At 49.7% G+C, this 16,327-nt stretch overlaps 9 protein-coding genes across 9 annotated transcripts; 5 read left to right on the top strand and 4 right to left on the bottom strand.

The window, feature by feature from the left end:
• Positions 1-89: 89 nt before the first annotated feature.
• Positions 90-2,479, top strand: EURHEDRAFT_414904 (bifunctional C97 family peptidase/thioredoxin family protein). The gene is made up of 4 exons (XM_040782557.1): positions 90-144; positions 193-207; positions 255-476; positions 522-2,479. Exons 1-4 carry the CDS (start codon positions 109-111, stop codon positions 2,313-2,315), a joined length of 2,067 nt encoding a protein of 688 aa, XP_040636641.1. The 5' UTR covers positions 90-108; the 3' UTR covers positions 2,316-2,479.
• Positions 2,480-2,550: 71 nt separating this feature from the next.
• EURHEDRAFT_414902 (uncharacterized protein) lies at positions 2,551-4,047 on the bottom strand. The gene has a single exon (XM_040782556.1). It carries the CDS (start codon positions 3,683-3,685, stop codon positions 2,945-2,947), a length of 741 nt encoding a protein of 246 aa, XP_040636640.1. The 5' UTR covers positions 3,686-4,047; the 3' UTR covers positions 2,551-2,944.
• Positions 4,048-4,439: 392 nt separating this feature from the next.
• Positions 4,440-7,096, bottom strand: EURHEDRAFT_388361 (uncharacterized protein). The gene is made up of 5 exons (XM_040779742.1): positions 6,430-7,096; positions 6,348-6,377; positions 5,166-5,330; positions 4,783-5,115; positions 4,440-4,728 (listed from the first exon to the last, which is right to left on the bottom strand). Exons 1-5 carry the CDS (start codon positions 6,658-6,660, stop codon positions 4,726-4,728), a joined length of 762 nt encoding a protein of 253 aa, XP_040636639.1. The 5' UTR covers positions 6,661-7,096; the 3' UTR covers positions 4,440-4,725.
• Positions 7,097-7,219: 123 nt separating this feature from the next.
• Positions 7,220-8,398, top strand: EURHEDRAFT_517235 (uncharacterized protein; the record flags this gene model as incomplete). The annotated part of the gene is made up of 2 exons (XM_040786547.1): positions 7,220-7,354; positions 7,433-8,398. The coding sequence occupies 2 exons, from the start codon at positions 7,220-7,222 to the stop codon at positions 8,396-8,398; spliced, it is 1,101 nt and encodes a 366-aa protein (XP_040636638.1).
• An 834-nt stretch (positions 8,399-9,232) lies between these two features.
• Positions 9,233-9,682, top strand: EURHEDRAFT_414900 (uncharacterized protein). Its single transcript, XM_040782555.1, has 2 exons — positions 9,233-9,270; positions 9,345-9,682. Exon 2 carries the CDS (start codon positions 9,348-9,350, stop codon positions 9,552-9,554), a length of 207 nt encoding a protein of 68 aa, XP_040636637.1. The 5' UTR covers positions 9,233-9,270; positions 9,345-9,347; the 3' UTR covers positions 9,555-9,682.
• A 147-nt stretch (positions 9,683-9,829) lies between these two features.
• On the bottom strand, positions 9,830-11,310 carry EURHEDRAFT_414898 (ESCRT-III subunit protein VPS24). Its single transcript, XM_040782554.1, has 2 exons — positions 10,942-11,310; positions 9,830-10,876 (listed from the first exon to the last, which is right to left on the bottom strand). The coding sequence occupies exons 1-2, from the start codon at positions 10,987-10,989 to the stop codon at positions 10,244-10,246; spliced, it is 681 nt and encodes a 226-aa protein (XP_040636636.1). The 5' UTR covers positions 10,990-11,310; the 3' UTR covers positions 9,830-10,243.
• A 124-nt stretch (positions 11,311-11,434) lies between these two features.
• wos2 (Hsp90 cochaperone SBA1) lies at positions 11,435-12,896 on the top strand. The gene is made up of 4 exons (XM_040782553.1): positions 11,435-11,603; positions 11,790-12,115; positions 12,167-12,409; positions 12,469-12,896. The coding sequence occupies exons 1-4, from the start codon at positions 11,573-11,575 to the stop codon at positions 12,547-12,549; spliced, it is 681 nt and encodes a 226-aa protein (XP_040636635.1). The 5' UTR covers positions 11,435-11,572; the 3' UTR covers positions 12,550-12,896.
• Positions 12,897-13,047: 151 nt separating this feature from the next.
• On the top strand, positions 13,048-15,020 carry EURHEDRAFT_414896 (translation machinery-associated protein TMA46). The gene is made up of 4 exons (XM_040782552.1): positions 13,048-13,378; positions 13,476-13,493; positions 13,566-14,116; positions 14,171-15,020. The coding sequence occupies exons 1-4, from the start codon at positions 13,319-13,321 to the stop codon at positions 14,571-14,573; spliced, it is 1,032 nt and encodes a 343-aa protein (XP_040636634.1). The 5' UTR covers positions 13,048-13,318; the 3' UTR covers positions 14,574-15,020.
• On the bottom strand, positions 14,932-16,319 carry EURHEDRAFT_414895 (FAD-dependent oxidoreductase). Its single transcript, XM_040782551.1, has 3 exons — positions 16,146-16,319; positions 15,483-16,081; positions 14,932-15,425 (listed from the first exon to the last, which is right to left on the bottom strand). The coding sequence occupies exons 1-3, from the start codon at positions 16,172-16,174 to the stop codon at positions 14,995-14,997; spliced, it is 1,059 nt and encodes a 352-aa protein (XP_040636633.1). The 5' UTR covers positions 16,175-16,319; the 3' UTR covers positions 14,932-14,994.
• Positions 16,320-16,327: the final 8 nt, after the last annotated feature.

Here is a 16,327-nt window from a genome sequence, read left to right as displayed (position 1 = left end):
ATCTGACTTTCCATTCAGGGTTTTCACGTGATTTTGTTGATAAAGAGCCAGATATCGATCAAGATCAAGGTTGAGCAAAACAACCGACACGATAGAATCCGCATCAAAATGGATGTAAAGTTATACGTATACGACCTTTCCAAGGTAAGTCATAGCCTAACATTGAACTGAACTCTCTCTGACAGATAAAAGGGTCTTGCGCGAATGGTAATCCCAAGTCAGATATATATCACGTTCATACCTGACCCGGCCAGTATTCACTCGCCCTGACAGGAACGCAAATGGATGCGATTTATCACACATCAGTCGTTTTGGACGGGACGGAGTATTACTTTGGACAGGGTATCCAGACGGCCTTCCCAGGTAGTACGCACCACGGTCACCCAATGGAGATGATCAATCTAGGAAGGACGGAGTTACCCAAGGACGTAATTGAAGAGTACATCCAATCTCTGGAGGAGATTTACAGCCCAGAGGTATGCCTCTGCAGTATGCATGATGTACATAGCTAACAGTCACAGTCATACGACCTCTTCCTGCACAACTGCAACAATTTCACCCAAGACCTGTCTATGTTTCTCCTCGGGAAGAACATCCCCGAGCACATCCGGAATCTCCCCCAGACATTCCTGAATACGCCATTTGGACAGATGATGAAGCCGCAGATCGAAAATGCTTTGCGCGGTGTAACCCAAGGCACTGGCACACCCGGTGTTCCACAGCCGCCCTCAGCTCCCGCTCGAGCTCGAGCTCCAACTCCAGCCGCACCTGTACCTGCAGCTACTGCACTACCCCGTGGCACAGTCCAGATGGCAAACAACGTGCAACAACTCGACACCTACCTGAACACTGCATCACAAACCGGCAACGGAGCCGTCATTTTCTTTACCTCCGCAACCTGCCCCCCCTGCAAAATCCTGTACCCGACGTATGACGAGCTTGCCGAAGAAGCAGGGGACCATGCGGTTCTGGTTAAAGTCGACATCAGCGTCGCGCTGGACGTGGGGATGAAGTACGGGGTGCGTGCGACGCCGACGTTCATGGCATTCCTGCGTGGCGAGAAGGTGGATGAGTGGAGTGGGGCGAATCCGGGGATGCTACGGGGGAATGTACGGCTGTTGGTGCAGATGGTGCAGCAGGAGCAACTTGCAAATGCGCATCCGCATCGCAGACTTGACCTCCCAACCCTTCAGAAGAAGATCGAAAATTACGTACTGTATAAAAAATTCCCGCCGTTGGACAAAGTGCGCCAGAAACTGAGCCCCCACGACTCCGGCCCCGTGGTTTCATCCATCATCGACTTCCTACAAGCCCGAAACAACGCCACAACCGCTCCAGCCGACATCCCAATCCCCACGAACCTACCAGAAATCGCAACATTCCTCCAAACCACTGCGCCACACCTCCCACGCGAAAACCGCTTCGTACTGGTCGATCTCGCCCGTCTGTTATTCCTCGACCCTCGCGTCAGCGGCTATTTTGCAGAAAGGGACTCCCCCGCCCACGCAACCCTTTCCTCCTTGTTCTCCCTCGCATCGCCCGTATCCCCCACAGATCAATCTGAATCGACATCGACATCTACATCCCCCGGATCACAATCTGCACCCGCGGCATCCGCACCCGCATCTACACCCGCTCCCTACAACCTCCGCATGACCCTCCTCCAACTCGCCTGCAACCTCTTCATCACTCCACTGTACACCACACACCTCGCCACAGACCGCGCCCTGCGCGACACAATCACTCACCTCGCAACAAGCGCTCTCCTTTCCGAAAATCTCACCACAGACGCAAACGGCAATAAAACGAAAATCCCCGCTAACCTCCGCGTAGTCGCAGCATCATGTATCTACAATCTCACAGCTCTAAACCACAACGCGCGTCTCTGGCCGGTAGATCACGATCACGACCCAAGATCTGGACCGGGATCTACGCCAGCACCGGAACCAGGATTCAGGGATGAGTCTAAGTCTAAATCCGAGACAAAATCCGGGGAACAACGGCACGCGGAAACGGAACCGGGCGCGGAAGCGGACCGGCGGGAACTGGAAGTGGGACTGGAACCCCTATCGGAAGAGGAACAAGTGGAGATTGCCGCTGCCGTCATCGAGGCATTAGACAAAGAAATTGAGAGTGGTGAGACGGTGCGCGGGCTGGTGTTTGCGCTGGGATTGTTGGTTTACGGGGCTGATGTGGAGGGAAGCGTCGTGGACGTTTGTCGAGCTATGGGCGTGGAGGGGATACTTCGGGTTAAGGGGGGGATGTTTCGGGAGGGAAGAGAGGTGATTGCGGAGGTTGGATGTTTGTTCAAGTGATTCAATCGTAAATTGGATATTGTAACTAAGTAATAATAATGGTAAAGTGTTGGTATCTAAGAATGCAAACGCTGGACATGAGGGTATCAAACATGAGACATGAAGTCGGAATACAGCACAGAAACAGAAGCAGGGGTACTAATGCAATGCAAAATGGGTATGTTATGCCACAGACCAACGCCACGCCAGGGAAAAAAAAAGCAAAAAATCGCTAAAGCAAAAAAAAAAAAAAAAAAAAAAAAAAAAAAAAAAAAAAAATAGTGAGTCACAACTAGCGGTAAAATCCCTGACTCTCACTTTCGGTCTTCCACCGAGAGTTAGTCATCGGATCTTCCGGATATTCATCGGGCATCAAAAGAAAAAACGGCATTGAGTTTAGGCGCTGTAGCCGGTGTAGAATTCCCTTTTCCCTGAGGAAAGTCGGAAAACCAAGAGCAGCTGACAAGCACCTGCAGAAGGAATTGCCCCTCATTGCTCATCGTTCTCGAACGGCCGTCGAATATAATCAGAGCTGCAGGCCTCCTGACCGACAGATCGAACGAACCAACCGGAATCTCGTATCCGGTTTGATACGCTTGGATCGCCGCGGAGCATCGTCCACCGCAACTGTGGATAGAAGGGTGAAAAATTCAAACTCGCGGATAACACTTGTTCGAAGATGACGAAGACGTCGCCCGCCGTTTCTTCCCGACGGGCACAACCGTCCTGCGCTTCCGACGTGCCGCTATCGTAGTCATCGCCGGCCCCGTGGCCGTTTGATTCGTCGTAGTCGTAGTCGTCGCGGTCACCGGTAGCTGTGACTGAGGCTTCTGCAGCCGCATGGCTTGCTGAGCGCGGGCGTGGGCCTGGACCTGGGCGAGGAATCGGGCACGCCCCTCTTCCTCCTCGGCCATTTCGCGCATATTCCTGATACGCTGTTCGGTGGTGTAGCTCATGCTCATGAGGGTGGGATCTAGGCTCTGCTTGTCGTCGCCTAGTTCCTCGGATGGCGAGGAGAGCGGTGTGTCGAGGAGTTCTTCGTCGGAGATGTAGGCGCTGGGAGTGGAGGGGCTGGTGTTGTTCATTGCTGAGGAAGAGGTGGATTGGTCTGGATCGCTACAGACCAGGGAGGGGCGGTTTGGCCAGGAAGGGAAGGCACAAGAAGAAGAGCTGCCTTGGCCGTAAGAAGTGTAGGAGGATTTTCTGGGAGAGAGGTCGGCAAGAGTGGAAGTAGCAGTCGCAGTGCTAGTGGTGGTAGCCATAGTGGCCATAGAAGTAGGAGGAGAAGGCATGGAGAAGCTGGAGCCGAAGCTATTTTCAATGCTGGCGGTGGGCGCACTGGGAGAGGAGCGCATGTTGGTCTTGCAAGACCAGGGAAGGAAGGGAAACATTGTGATAGTATTCTACTCAGTAGTATACTAAGACAGGAATATGTATAGAGAAGAGTGGTGAGGAAAGAAGAAGACAATAGAAGAAAGGAAGAGAGGGTTAATATACAGCGAGGGCCAACAACAGTACGTACCACTTGACTCCACGGAAGGATATGCAACAAAGAATGCATCACCGGAAACACATCCCCGGACAGCTCTGTTTTTATTTTTTATTATTTTCTGCCCAAAATCCAATATTAAATTTCGGCAGATCTTCCGCCCATCCCACCGTCTGGATTTCTTTCTGGGTCACAGATCGTCCTCGGGGAACGAAACTGTTTTCGGGAGCGTTCCTAGTGTCTTAACTAGGGCTTCCGTATTTCCCCTATTTTCTCCGTACCGCTCGATTGGATATGATCTATCTCGTTCTTGGTGCTTTGATGCGGTATACGTAGTTTACGCACTCACAAATAAAAATGATCGATACCCCGGCATCCTGGTTTTGTCTGCAGCGCGTGGAATGCAGATATCCTTCCCTCTCCACACCGTGCACAATCGGCGGTGATACACCGCATCTGACACCTACACTGTACGTACTTCCGTCCTGTACACATATCCCCCCGCGGTCACTGATAGATGAGCTGGCCTGTCGCGCCATGTGGATGGTCAGACGCTAGTATCGCTATCTTCTGGAAGCCTTCTGCGTTGGGCATTAATTATTGAAATAATTAGTTGAATGGATTTTCAAAAGTCCCAGCGTGGGGTCTGCCGCTGTCACCGCGCTATATTTCTATTGATTGATTTTTTTTTTTTTTTTACTTGTACTCCGTACTCTGTACGGAGCGTGTGATCATACTGGAAAATTTATTGCGTTTCATACGTGTTTCCTTGGTGATACTCTCCCGCGACCCTTCATTAAATACATTCAAACCCCTTCCCCAGCCGGTGAATTAAGCAAATAACGTAACCCATTGAATATCAAATAAAAATAAAGTAAAAAGCGAAGTGACCTGCTACTTCCGCATAAAAAACACAAAAATCAAAACCCAACAAAAAAGTGTTTACTAAATCGTGACATTAGCACTCATCCCATGATCACTTGGAAGATAAGAACCTACAGAAATCTCAGCCATGCCAACATCTTCGCCACCGTTCGTCGCCGGCTGGGCCTGGCTGTTGGCAGGGGCGTTTCCTTCCGCCGGTGCTCCGCCGCTCTCGTTCGAGACAAAGTAGTCATCCATTTCAGCGTCAAGATCCTCCCTCGATTTCTTCTGGGGCCGGTTGGGGCGACCGCCGCCACGAGCAGCACGGCGACCACGGCGACCGGCGCCGGCCGGCTTCGGTCCTGTCGCGGGCTTGGGCTGCGACTTGGCTGACTGTGCAACGCGCTCGGCAAGAGACTTCGGTTCGGGAACAGCAGGAGCACGTGTGGCGTCAACAACCACCTCAATCTACGACTGTTAGTTACTACCAGAAATTAGCAAGGAATAGATGTACCAACCTTCATCGGTTTACCATCAACCAGAAGCCCATTCAGCTCTCTGGCAGCCTTGGCGGCAGTGTCCGGCTTGCTGAAAATAATCGAGGCAATTCCGCGGCTACTGCCATTTTGGTTGTATGTGAGCATCACCCGCTTGACAGGGCCTGCAGACTTGGTGAAGTATTCCTATAGCAGGAGATCGGATTAGTATTTCCATCGAAACGTTATATGTTGCGACTATCGCTTAGGCAAAGCAATAATGATCGAAAAAAGGACTCGCGTAACGGCCTCAACTCGATGAGAAAAGCATCAGCGAGCACACAGCGGCGATTAGTAGCCAGCAACCCCAAAGGACCACATATGCAGAATAAATTCCGGTCGCTGCCCTGATCCGCATCGTATACGAGCGTGCATCGCCTGCAACGCAAGCTCAAACCGGCATGATATCACACATGTCATGTCCCTCTCTCCTTACGTCGACCATGACCTTGTATCCAACTGATATACCCCCACATATATAGACCACATGCAAAAATGCAGACGTCCACTGTAAACGGATTCACCCGTTCTCGTCAGGACTTTAGCAGTGCACGTGGTGCCGCTCCAGCTACCCTCGCATTGGTTCAGTCTCAGCGGTCAAGTGAATGCGCCGAATAGATCCTGAAAGGTCGAAACGGAGATGACCATGCGTTCACTAAGCGTTGCTCTTCGGTCTCACGTAGACGATATGATAATACCGCCGTTGACTATTGGCCAAAATAAAGAATTGATGATATGCTGCTGGCTCACTGTTGCGCTCGCTGATGCCCCCGAGATACAATAAATGCAAAAATAATGCATGGCCAATGGCTCATGTATGTGATGGTGTGTATTCCAACCATCGTTCTTCGCACAGTCTGCGGGCGTAGCTTCGCAGGTGGATTGCTTTTTAAGGCAACGGTCCACTAAACTGAGCACGCGTTGCGCAAGACTACGGCAGAGCTCGACTTCTTTCACCTTGCAGATTGCTAGCATGCATGTGTGTGCAAAAGTTTCTCGAAGGAGGATGTTGCCTATGCAGGAAGCCGAACGACTACCACGGGTATGTGGGAACGACGTGGTGAGGGGTTCGAGAACGGGTGGAGGCCGTTCGTGCCTCGAAGGTCTCGAAAAAACAGACATGGCGATAGAAACCGAAGGCGAAAGGCCTCTCAATCAACATACCTTGATATTGGCCTCATTCACATCGACAGGCTGGAGAAGTCAGTACTGACCATCAGGACAAAGGAACAAGATGTAGACTCACCAAGCCGCTGACCATAATCTTGCTATCAGTAGGAGTAGGAGCGGCGGCGGGCTGAGCAGCCTTGCCAGCAGCCTTGCCAGCAGCCTTGCCAGTAGGTTTGGTGGCCTTGGTCTTTCTGATTCCTCCAGCAGCACCGGCCTTTCCTCCACGGCGAGCACCACCGCGACGGTGGTTGCTCTGGCGGCGGTTCACCAGGATCTCGTCAAGAGACTTGTCCAACTTGCCAGACATTTTTATTGAGTTGGTAGACGGTAATATATTGATGTAGTTTATTTGTGAGATGGAAGGTGTTGCCACTGTTGTCGCGTTTGAGGCTCGCGACGATTAAGAGAATAAACAAGGCAGAAAAGTCTGTCGGGAAAGGGGGTGAATCGAAGGGGTCGCTGTGCTAGCAAACAAGCGATAGAGAAAAAAGAAGAGCAGCGGATATTGAATATATCACGTTTTGGATGAAGACGCAGCGTGAATTAATGGGTGAATGACAGAAAGAGAACGGCGATGAAGGGAGGTCGAAGTTGCTTAGAACGCGCTAACCCAATTGGGACCCCGCTGACACATCAGTGAATCCAACAATAGAAATACATAAACATCCCTTTGGACAAGTTGACCCCAGGAAAATGATGTGTTCGATATGGACAAGGCCTTCATTCTCAAACTTCCTGATGAACTTCTGGATAAAATTATTTGCGCAGCAGCGCCAATCATTCGCCATTGGAATCGCGAACACTGTCAGGTCTATGACACAGCCCTCTGTCTCTCTCTTGTGTGCCGGCGCTTCTATCGTATTTCTATGATATACCTTTACGCAGACCTGATAATAGACATTAGCGGTGATGGCTGGAAGCATCCCGAGCAGGTCCCCAGGCACCTCCATCGCAGTTGCAGAGAGAATCCATTGCTCTGGACACTCTGTCAAAGTTTGACTGTGTATCATCAGGAATCTAAGAATAAATATCTCTATGCTGCAACGGATTTTATCACTTGGTTTAATGCTGTCAGATAGTTCACGCTTTATGGGTTAGGCAAGGGCGAGAGAGCATGGGCATTGCTCCATTTGGCACTGGAGCATATGTCTAGCTACACTAGACTGGTGCTCGGGAGTTACCCTTATTCATACAGTCTCTACCTTCCGAGGGTGATAGACGTGCTTGGTGATTTTGAAACCGGACCTCTGCAGAATTTCCAAACACTTGGGCTGAAGGGAGTTTCTACTCACGGGGACAGTCTCTGCCAGACAAAACTGCAGAAAAAGGCAGGAACGGCCCCCTTCACCAAGCTCAAACTGCGCTGCTTTCTTCTGACCCCTAGAACCCTCGAAGCGCTGGTCCGCTGGCCCAAACGCCTGGAAGCGTTTGAGCTAAAGTTCTCATTCGGGGATGACTACGCCGAAATGGGGTTATATACTGAGTGGACACTGTCAATATTTAAACAGATTTTAGCCATCCACCGGAGTACATTGCGCTCAATCAATCTATATGCTGTATGCATTAGCAGGCTGGCAGGTTTCGACCTGTGCGAATTCGAAAGTCTAGAGAAATTGAGCCTCTCATCCGCATGTACTGGCCACCAATATCCTGTCAGAGACCATATGATCGGTGTCCTCACCAACCTGCTTGCTCCGCGCCTTCGTGTTTTCCACTGGGACTTAACCCTTCAGGACCAACAACATTGCGAGGGGCTGGACGGTTTTGGCCAAGAAGAGGAAGATTGGTTGCGGGCGTTGGTGCGCGAAGCACTTGCACGCGGATGTCCACTCCAAAGAATTGAAATAAAATTTACACCCGATTCTGGCCACAACTTCAATGGCATATATCCGTGGGACCGAATGGATGCCTTGGGGGCTGACTTACGCCCATATGGGATCAAAGTGTATTATAACCCTCCCTCCATTAGCAGAGATGAGTTTTTGGATATTGTGAAAAGCACCAAAAGGTGGGAAGCTTATCGTGATTTAAACCTTGGCAAATGATTTGATATTCAAGGTTGGCATGTCAGAACAGAACCGTACCCTAGAAAACGATATAGACGAATGGGCTATACAAATTTGTATGCGCTTCTGATCGTGATTATCTTGACGCTGATGGTGATGCCATATATGATGGGTGAGTGGTACTGTCTCCGGTGGGGTTCATTTTCCAGAAAAACCAGATTGTAGTTTAGAGTATGCACACGATTTCTGCCAAACCACTTGTCCCATGCTGATCGTACTTATCGGCCGCCTCTGCGACTCTCTGACCGTGTTTGTTAATCGAGTTAACGAGAACAAAGTCCGATTATTTCGGCGCTTGGAGCATCGGTCAGCATATTAAATCGCCACTGATCCTAAGCCAACACTTATAATGGGTGACCACCGCCAGTTTGTTCTGAGTTTGAGCCCTAACATATGGGATTGACTTCCACACCATTATAATCTCATGACATGTGGCTTTGATGTTCGAAATCCCTTTGATGGCAATTGAAGATAGCCGTCGTCCGGACTCACTTCTCACGGGGCCGTCCTGCACTATCGTCACCTTGAAGAGAACGAATCTCGAACGGTGAGGCCAAGACGATTTACCGCTGACCTTTGGAACAAAGTGCAGCTTTGAATTCGGCTAGATTGCCTCGCGGAACATATCATTATCGATGCCCAACGTGAACACATTGGCATGACATGGCAGCCCCACTCGATATGTTCATGGAACTTGCGTTGCAAGCAAACTACTCTCAAATTGTACATTATTTTTTCTGGGTCAAACGTTGCTTTCTTTTATGAGGGATCAATCAGAGACTATCATAATCATTTGGTCAATGGCCTGGATCCGCTATCCATGAGTTCCCGAACCTGGGTCAATCCGGTAAGTATGTAGCACTCTTTTTCAATTAGCACTAAGCAGACATACGGATAGTCTTTGACTTGGCAACTTATTGTTTAGTCTATGGATCGGCGTGAATATGCCATTATCCCAAGTTTGTTTATTCTGCTGTCTTGCATGAGTATCAAATGGCTCGGTACATACGTCGAACCCGCTGGTCACTACCTGCCGGATTTATTGGAAAGAATGCACGAAACGACAGTCGAGCTCGTTGGTGCCCTGACAGAGCAAATCCTGGGAAGATACCATGGTGGAATGATAGGCGACTGATAAGTGTAGGAAGGATTGTGAGAATGATGAGCGAAATTGGTTAGTGTCTGATCACTTTGAGAGGTAATGAGGCTGAGATGGTTTAGTTCGTAATTGGTGGGTGAGATGTGGTCTGAAGTCGTCTGGGCAACATACAATGGCGACAATGGACGTGGGTTGTGGGCTGTGATGGGATCCAGTCAAAGGTGAAGGCGTCTAATGTTAATGGCTGAATCTCAGCACATCCTTCTGCGGCATGCTGGTACATCGCCCTGTGCTGGATATGAGCTCTTGGAGGCCATCGAGCTCGTGTTTACAGTGTGTTGATTTTATCTGCCCGCCACACAACATAATAGCCGAGTATGTTTCCAGAGGAATGACTCGATTCAAATCGTGTAATCCCTCATAATGGACCATAAACAGACCTCTCTCCGGTATCATGTCGAATGATAATTATAGTTAATAAGCAGTGCAAAACTAAAGAGTTTCAAGTAGATAGCAAGGCGTGAAAAACGGTGATGAATGAATGAAACCGAAAACGGAAAAAGTAGCTTCGAACAATTAAATTCATATATCAGGTCCAGCCTAGCAAAACCAAAACGTCAAATACCATGCCAGAACTCCGTTGAGCGCTCCAGTATACATATCAAATGAAAGACCCCATTCCTGAGGCTTGCGCGTAGTCTCGTAACAATTTGAAGAAACCTCAATCAGCTCTTCAGAGCTTCCAGTCGTCCTCGCATCTGTTCAAGCGTAGCTTCTTGGTCCTCGAACACGTCTTCGGCGGCCGGCTCTTCTTCCAGAGGCTTCTCGGGCTTTTGGGCCTGGGAGAGCTTCCCTTGCAAGATCTCCTGCAAGATCTTGTCCACCTCTGCGTCGGCTTCTTCCTCCTCTTCTTCAATCATATTAGGATCGGTAATCGCATCGTCAACCATTTCTTCGATAATTCCGGCCCGGACTAACTCTGTGGAGAGTTGGTGCATCGTTCCAGATAACTCTGGTAGTTTGACTAGCGTGTTCACATCCTTCATAATACCTGTCGACTTTTTCAGACTTCCTTGAATCTTGCGGACCGAAAACGCCTCGTTTACCTGCATCTGGACGCTTTGAAGCTGTGCTCGGCTCGTATTCAAACGGGTGTTTTGTTTTCGGATCCGAACGAGTTCTCGCGCGAACGTCTTTAATTCCACCGTGGCTTGTCTTGCCTGCGAGGGATTCCGTTCCGCTCGTCTTGACGCATTCAATATGAGCTGTCGTGTCTTGGTGTCGAGGGTCTTGAGCTGCGCAATGTCGCGGTCTAATTGGCGGGTATTAGAACGGATAATTTGGTTGCATTTTCTCATCTGCCGTCGAACTCAGAAGTCAGCCTTAATAGCACGATGTGAATGTTTATCCATATGAATCGCACCTGAGCCTGGGGATCGGGCCCGAACAAGACCGCCTTAAGGGTCTCCATGATTTTCCACGGTCAATCCGATATGTGTCTAATGTATATAAGTAGCCCTTCGCTGCCGATTCTGAGCAATATTCTGTGTCCGACTGTATCAAGAGATCACTTCGAAGTCCATGCTCTTCGTAACCAGGCGGGGTACCGAAAGCGGGTGGTGAAAGGCGTTTGTGAAAAGGAGTAAACCGGTGAAAATAGTAGCCAACTCAGATTCGTAGAAAAGCAGGCGCAATGTGGCCTTAATATGTCTTTTTTTCTGACTTATTGCAGCATTTTCATAACCATTCTATCCACGATCCGTGCCTGGCAGCCACCAAAAGAGAAGGCTTGTGAGTCGGATGCTTAGTCATACTGGGCTTGCGGGTGACGTATCTTTATGCCTGAGGTGTAAAATACTGCAAACAGGGCAAACAGGGCGGGAGGGTTCTCGTACGTTCGATGATCACCCGCTAAAGGAAGGCAGGAAAAAGAGAGGGCAGATGGTGACTGTTGCTGGCTCATATTGCTACTCAAAAACATCTCTCTGCGTTGAACGTCATCTTCATCTTTCTCTACACCTTCTAACCACACATTTCTCCTACTACGATTCACAATGCCTGACCTTCCTCAGACACACCCTGAAGGTACGTTTGTTCTCTTGCTTTCCCCGCTTTGGCCGGATGTTTTCATCATCCAGCCGCATCGCACATTGGCCATCTCTACGCCTCGTTACGGATTGATGTGTCGGATGTGGACGAACCGATATGTTCATTCGCGACCATGATTTATTCAAGTGCACCGTTACTGACTAGTATTCTCGATATTTTCAGTCACATGGGCTCAGCGCTCCTCGAGCACTGATGCCGAGCGCAACTACCTCTACGTGGATATCAAGGCTCCCGATGTTGCCAAGTCTGCTGCAGACCTGAAGATCACTTCGAAAAATGTCTCGTTCACTGGTGAATCCAAGAAGGGTGTGAAGTATCATGTGTCGCTCGACTTGTACGCCGAGATCGACCCTGAGAACAGCAAAGTGAACCACAACGACCGTGAAGTTGAGCTGGTCCTGCGCAAGAAGGAGCTGAAGGAAGAATTCTGGCCTCGCCTGCTGGAGGTTAAGCAGAGAGTTCACTTCTTGAAGACTGACTTTGACAAGGTATGGTTACTTCCATTGTGGTTTTGATAAATTGATGCTAACTGGCAGTAGTGGGTCGACGAGGATGAACAGGACGAAGTCCCTGACGAGGACTATGCGAACAACTTCGGTGACTTCGGCGGTGGTGAAGGCGGTCCTGGCGGTCCTGGCGGTCCTGGTGGCCTTGGAAACATTGACTTCTCGAAGCTGGGTGGTCTTGACCCCAGTGCACTCGGTGGCCTTGACCCCAGTGCACTTGCCGGACTTGGTGGACAGCTTGGTGGAGAGGAGGGCGAAGGTGCCGAGGGCGAAGAGGTAAGTCCTATTGAGTCCTTGTTCATTTTTTATGCGCCAAAGCTAACACTATACACCAGGAGGAGGAAGATATGCCCGAGCTCGAGTCCACCGACGACAAGGGTGAGGCCAAGAGCACTAAGATCCAAGAGGTCTCGTAATTTCCTTCATTTCTGTCCTTTTGCTTTACCTGAATTCCAGAAGAAAAAAGAATCATCATAATCTTGGCGGAATGATTACCGGCGATGCGTGCACTTGATTTTCTTTTGGGCACTGGCCTAGGGTTCATTGCCTTGGGTGTTTATGAAATGTTTCCTTAAAATTGAATGACATGACGAGATGATTGACTGTGTGTCTTCAACTTTCTTGTAGTTCAATTTTATAAAATGTAGTGTCGTGTGTTCGGATTCCAACTACATCATAGACCACGGACCACGGCCATACAGCATACTCAGTCAAATCCTACGAAATTTGTATTAACTAGAAAGAAAAGAAAAGCAAATGCGACTCTATTTCGTATAAATTTTCACACTTAATGAGGACTGTAACTGCGTAGGATTGCTGTGATTAAATAATAATCACATTGGGCACTTCGATTGGCGGACCGACGAACGAGGAAAAAGATCCTGTCCCGCCACAAAGTGCGAAAATGTGGAGTTGCCTCACTTCTTCCTTTTCTTCCTTTCCTCTTCGTACCTCAACTACATACCTCTACTCGCTATCTGTCCCGTTATTTATAGAGCCATTAACTTGGTTTTTATCTATCTGGCTGCCACTCTTTAAGGCTGACCAGCGCCCTCTTTTTCGTCGTCATACAACTCGCACGGCCGAGATTGTGTGAACCCGCCGACCGTCGCTCGCGCGCATTTCTTTTCTCACCTCGATCGGTTTCAAGTGGCTTGAGCTCTCGACAAGAGACAAACCGCCACCATGCCTCCCAAGAAGCAACCCGACCAGCCTAAGAAGAAGAAGGCCAACGCGGAGGACAAGGTTCGTTTTGCCCCTCTTTTCTCTCTTCATATCCCTTTCATTTGAACGAGAAGGGACAAAATAGAGCGGTGACTAACTACTCCTTTCCACTGAATAGACCTTTGGTATGAAGAACGTACGTACAGGAAACGCCACTGACCTTTAATCACGAACCCGAGACTCGATAAGCTAACACTTCCGCGTGCAGAAAAAAGGTGCCCAGGCCAAGAGACAGATTGAACAGATGAAGGCCCAGGATAAGGCAAACGTGAGACCCGATGATAAGCGAAAGGCAGCTGAAAAGGCTCGCATTGAAGCCGAGAAGAAGGCTGCAGCCGACGCCAGGAAGGAGTCTGCAGAGCTGTTCAAGCCTGTCCAGGTGCAAAAGGTTCCTTTTGGTGTCGACCCCAAGACCGTTGTTTGTGTTTTCTACAAGCAGGGCAACTGTGAGAAGGGCCGTAAGTGCAAGTTCAGCCATGACTTGAACGCCGAACGTAAGGCTGCCAAGAAGGATCTGTACACCGATTCTCGGGATGTGAAGCAGGATGAAGAGGAGGCGAAGAAAAAGGATGCTATGGACGATTGGGACGAAGAGAAGCTGCGCAAGGTCATTACCAGCAAGCACGGAAACCCACGAAGCACGACCGAGAAGGTCTGCAAATATTTCATCGATGCCGTTGAGAACCAGAAGTACGGATGGTTCTGGACTTGTCCCAATGGTGGTGACAAGTGCATGTACAGACATAGCTTGCCGCCTGGGTATGTTACCTCCCTTTCCCTGTCGACTTAAAAATAATGTCTAATACCGTATAGGTTCATTCTGAAGACCAAGGAGCAGAGAAAGGAGGAGAAGGCCCTGATGGACAAGTCGCCACTCAACACATTGACCCTGGAAGACTGGCTCGAGTCGGAACGACACAAGCTCACAGGTGACCTCACACCAGTTAATCCAGAGACATTTGCTGCATGGAAGAAGAACCGTCTCGACAAGAAGGCCGCCGAGCACCAGGCCAAGCAGGCCAAGGAGGCCACCGGTCGTACTCTGTTCGAGAGCGGGAACTGGAAGACAGAGGAAGAGAGTGAGGATGAGGATGATGAAGATGCATTCAACTTTGAGTCTCTCCGGGAGGAGACCGAACGAATCCGCGCCGAGAAGGAAGAGGAGCGACTTGGGAAAGTCCACGGGTTTACTGTGCCAGACGAGAGCGCGGGTTGAGCCCCGTGCGACTCTCGCGAGATCCTATTACTGGGGGCTTTCCAGATCACCCGCACTGGACCGGTGTACCAGAAGCGTATTCCGGACTGTGGGGTGGACCTTTGACGTGCCGGATGACTGCCGTTGTATTGGGGTCGCAAGAGAGCCCTGCCCGGTTAACGTTTTGCCGTTTTTCATTCTCTTCTTCATGCTCGGCTGATGAACCTTGTGGTTGATGGGAATGGTCCGGGAACCATGAACATGAAATGATACACAAGGTTGAGACACATCCTGTGATTTTGTTTTTCTTTAAGCGATGTCCTGTTATATCCAGCTTGTTCCTAAAAGTGTTTGGTAAACTAAATGAACTTTATGATCAAGATGCAACAGTCTATTAGCTCTTATATTTAAACAGCCAGTATGCAGTGGTATATACAAAGCTTTACAACAATGCTTTAGTCCGCAAAACACCCTTTTCAAACATCAAATTCACCACATCCGCCGCAACCCCAACAGACAACTCAAACCCCCTTCCCCCAGCCCCATAAGCATGAACAATCGTTTTCCCATTGGCAATTCTCTCAACTTCAATTCTCATACCTCCCTCTCTTGCCGGTCTCCTTCCCACAATATCCCTCATAACATCAAACTGTCCCTTACTTTCTGCCGTGAACGGGAACCACTCGGCCGCGTTGGAGAGGAGTTTCGCCCGCGTTTCTGGGGATGGATTGGGATCCCAGTTGTTAGGTTCTTTGGTACCCCCGATGATTGTACCGCCGTCTAGAGGACGAGGGATGCAAAAGGACCAAGTTCCGTCGGAGTTTTGGCGGGTGAGTGTCATTGGGCAAGGGTTGCGGACAAGGCAGGTTTGGCCTGTCGAGGTTAGATATTATAATCCATGAAGTAAAGTGGGTTTGGATGTTGGCGCACCTCGAATGATAAATGACTTGGGGTCATTAAGCCCCATCCCAGAACAATTCACTACCGTCTTCACATTCTCGGCGAAATAGAATGCCTCATTCAAACCCGCAAGATCGTACGTCTTCGTCCGCCCACCATTCAGCACAAACCGTCGCAGCAAATGCGCACAGTAAACCGGCGAGTTTACCACGAACGTTTTATACCGCGCACCCCATTTCACCCCATCCGGCAGCCCATCATCCTGCCCAGATCCCAACTCGCGAAACCCATCCAAATACGACGAATACGCATCCTCAACCCCCTTCCTCTCCAAATACTCCTTCGGCGGATTCTCCAGATACTCAATCCCCTCGACTTCCTTAATTCCCGCAGCAGGTTCCTGCGCGACTATATTTTTGAACGCCACGTAGGTGCGGCGCGCTTGGGCGCTTTCGCGGAGTGCCTGGGGTGTTGTCCCGGGTATTGGGCGGTAGTGTGCACCGGCCCAGGGGGAAGCGTAGTTTAGGGATGTTGTGCTGGGGAAGTCGCGTGCGACAAGGAGGATGGATTGGCTTGGGAAGATGTGGGTTTGGAGGGTGAGGGCTGTTGTTAAGCCGATGATGCCGGCGCTGGGTTCGGATTTTTAGTAGGGTGTGGTGGGAATGAAGGTTACCACTTGAGCTTGGAGCTTACCCTACTACGATGATTGTTTCTGGCGGCATTCTGGAGTTGATTATTTTGTACAATTGTGGTTGCGAGTATGGGTTGGAAAACCGAGGTACTAGGAGTCATTCCATTCAACCCCGCAATCGTGAATAATAAGGATCTTTCTTCCTTTTCATATCCGCAGTTGATCACTTCCCACTATACCGACC

Source organism: Aspergillus ruber, assembly GCF_000600275.1.
Source record: "Aspergillus ruber CBS 135680 unplaced genomic scaffold scaffold00024, whole genome shotgun sequence".
Lineage (NCBI taxonomy): Eukaryota > Fungi > Ascomycota > Eurotiomycetes > Eurotiales > Aspergillaceae > Aspergillus > Aspergillus ruber.
This window is presented reverse-complemented; position numbering and strand designations above follow the sequence as displayed.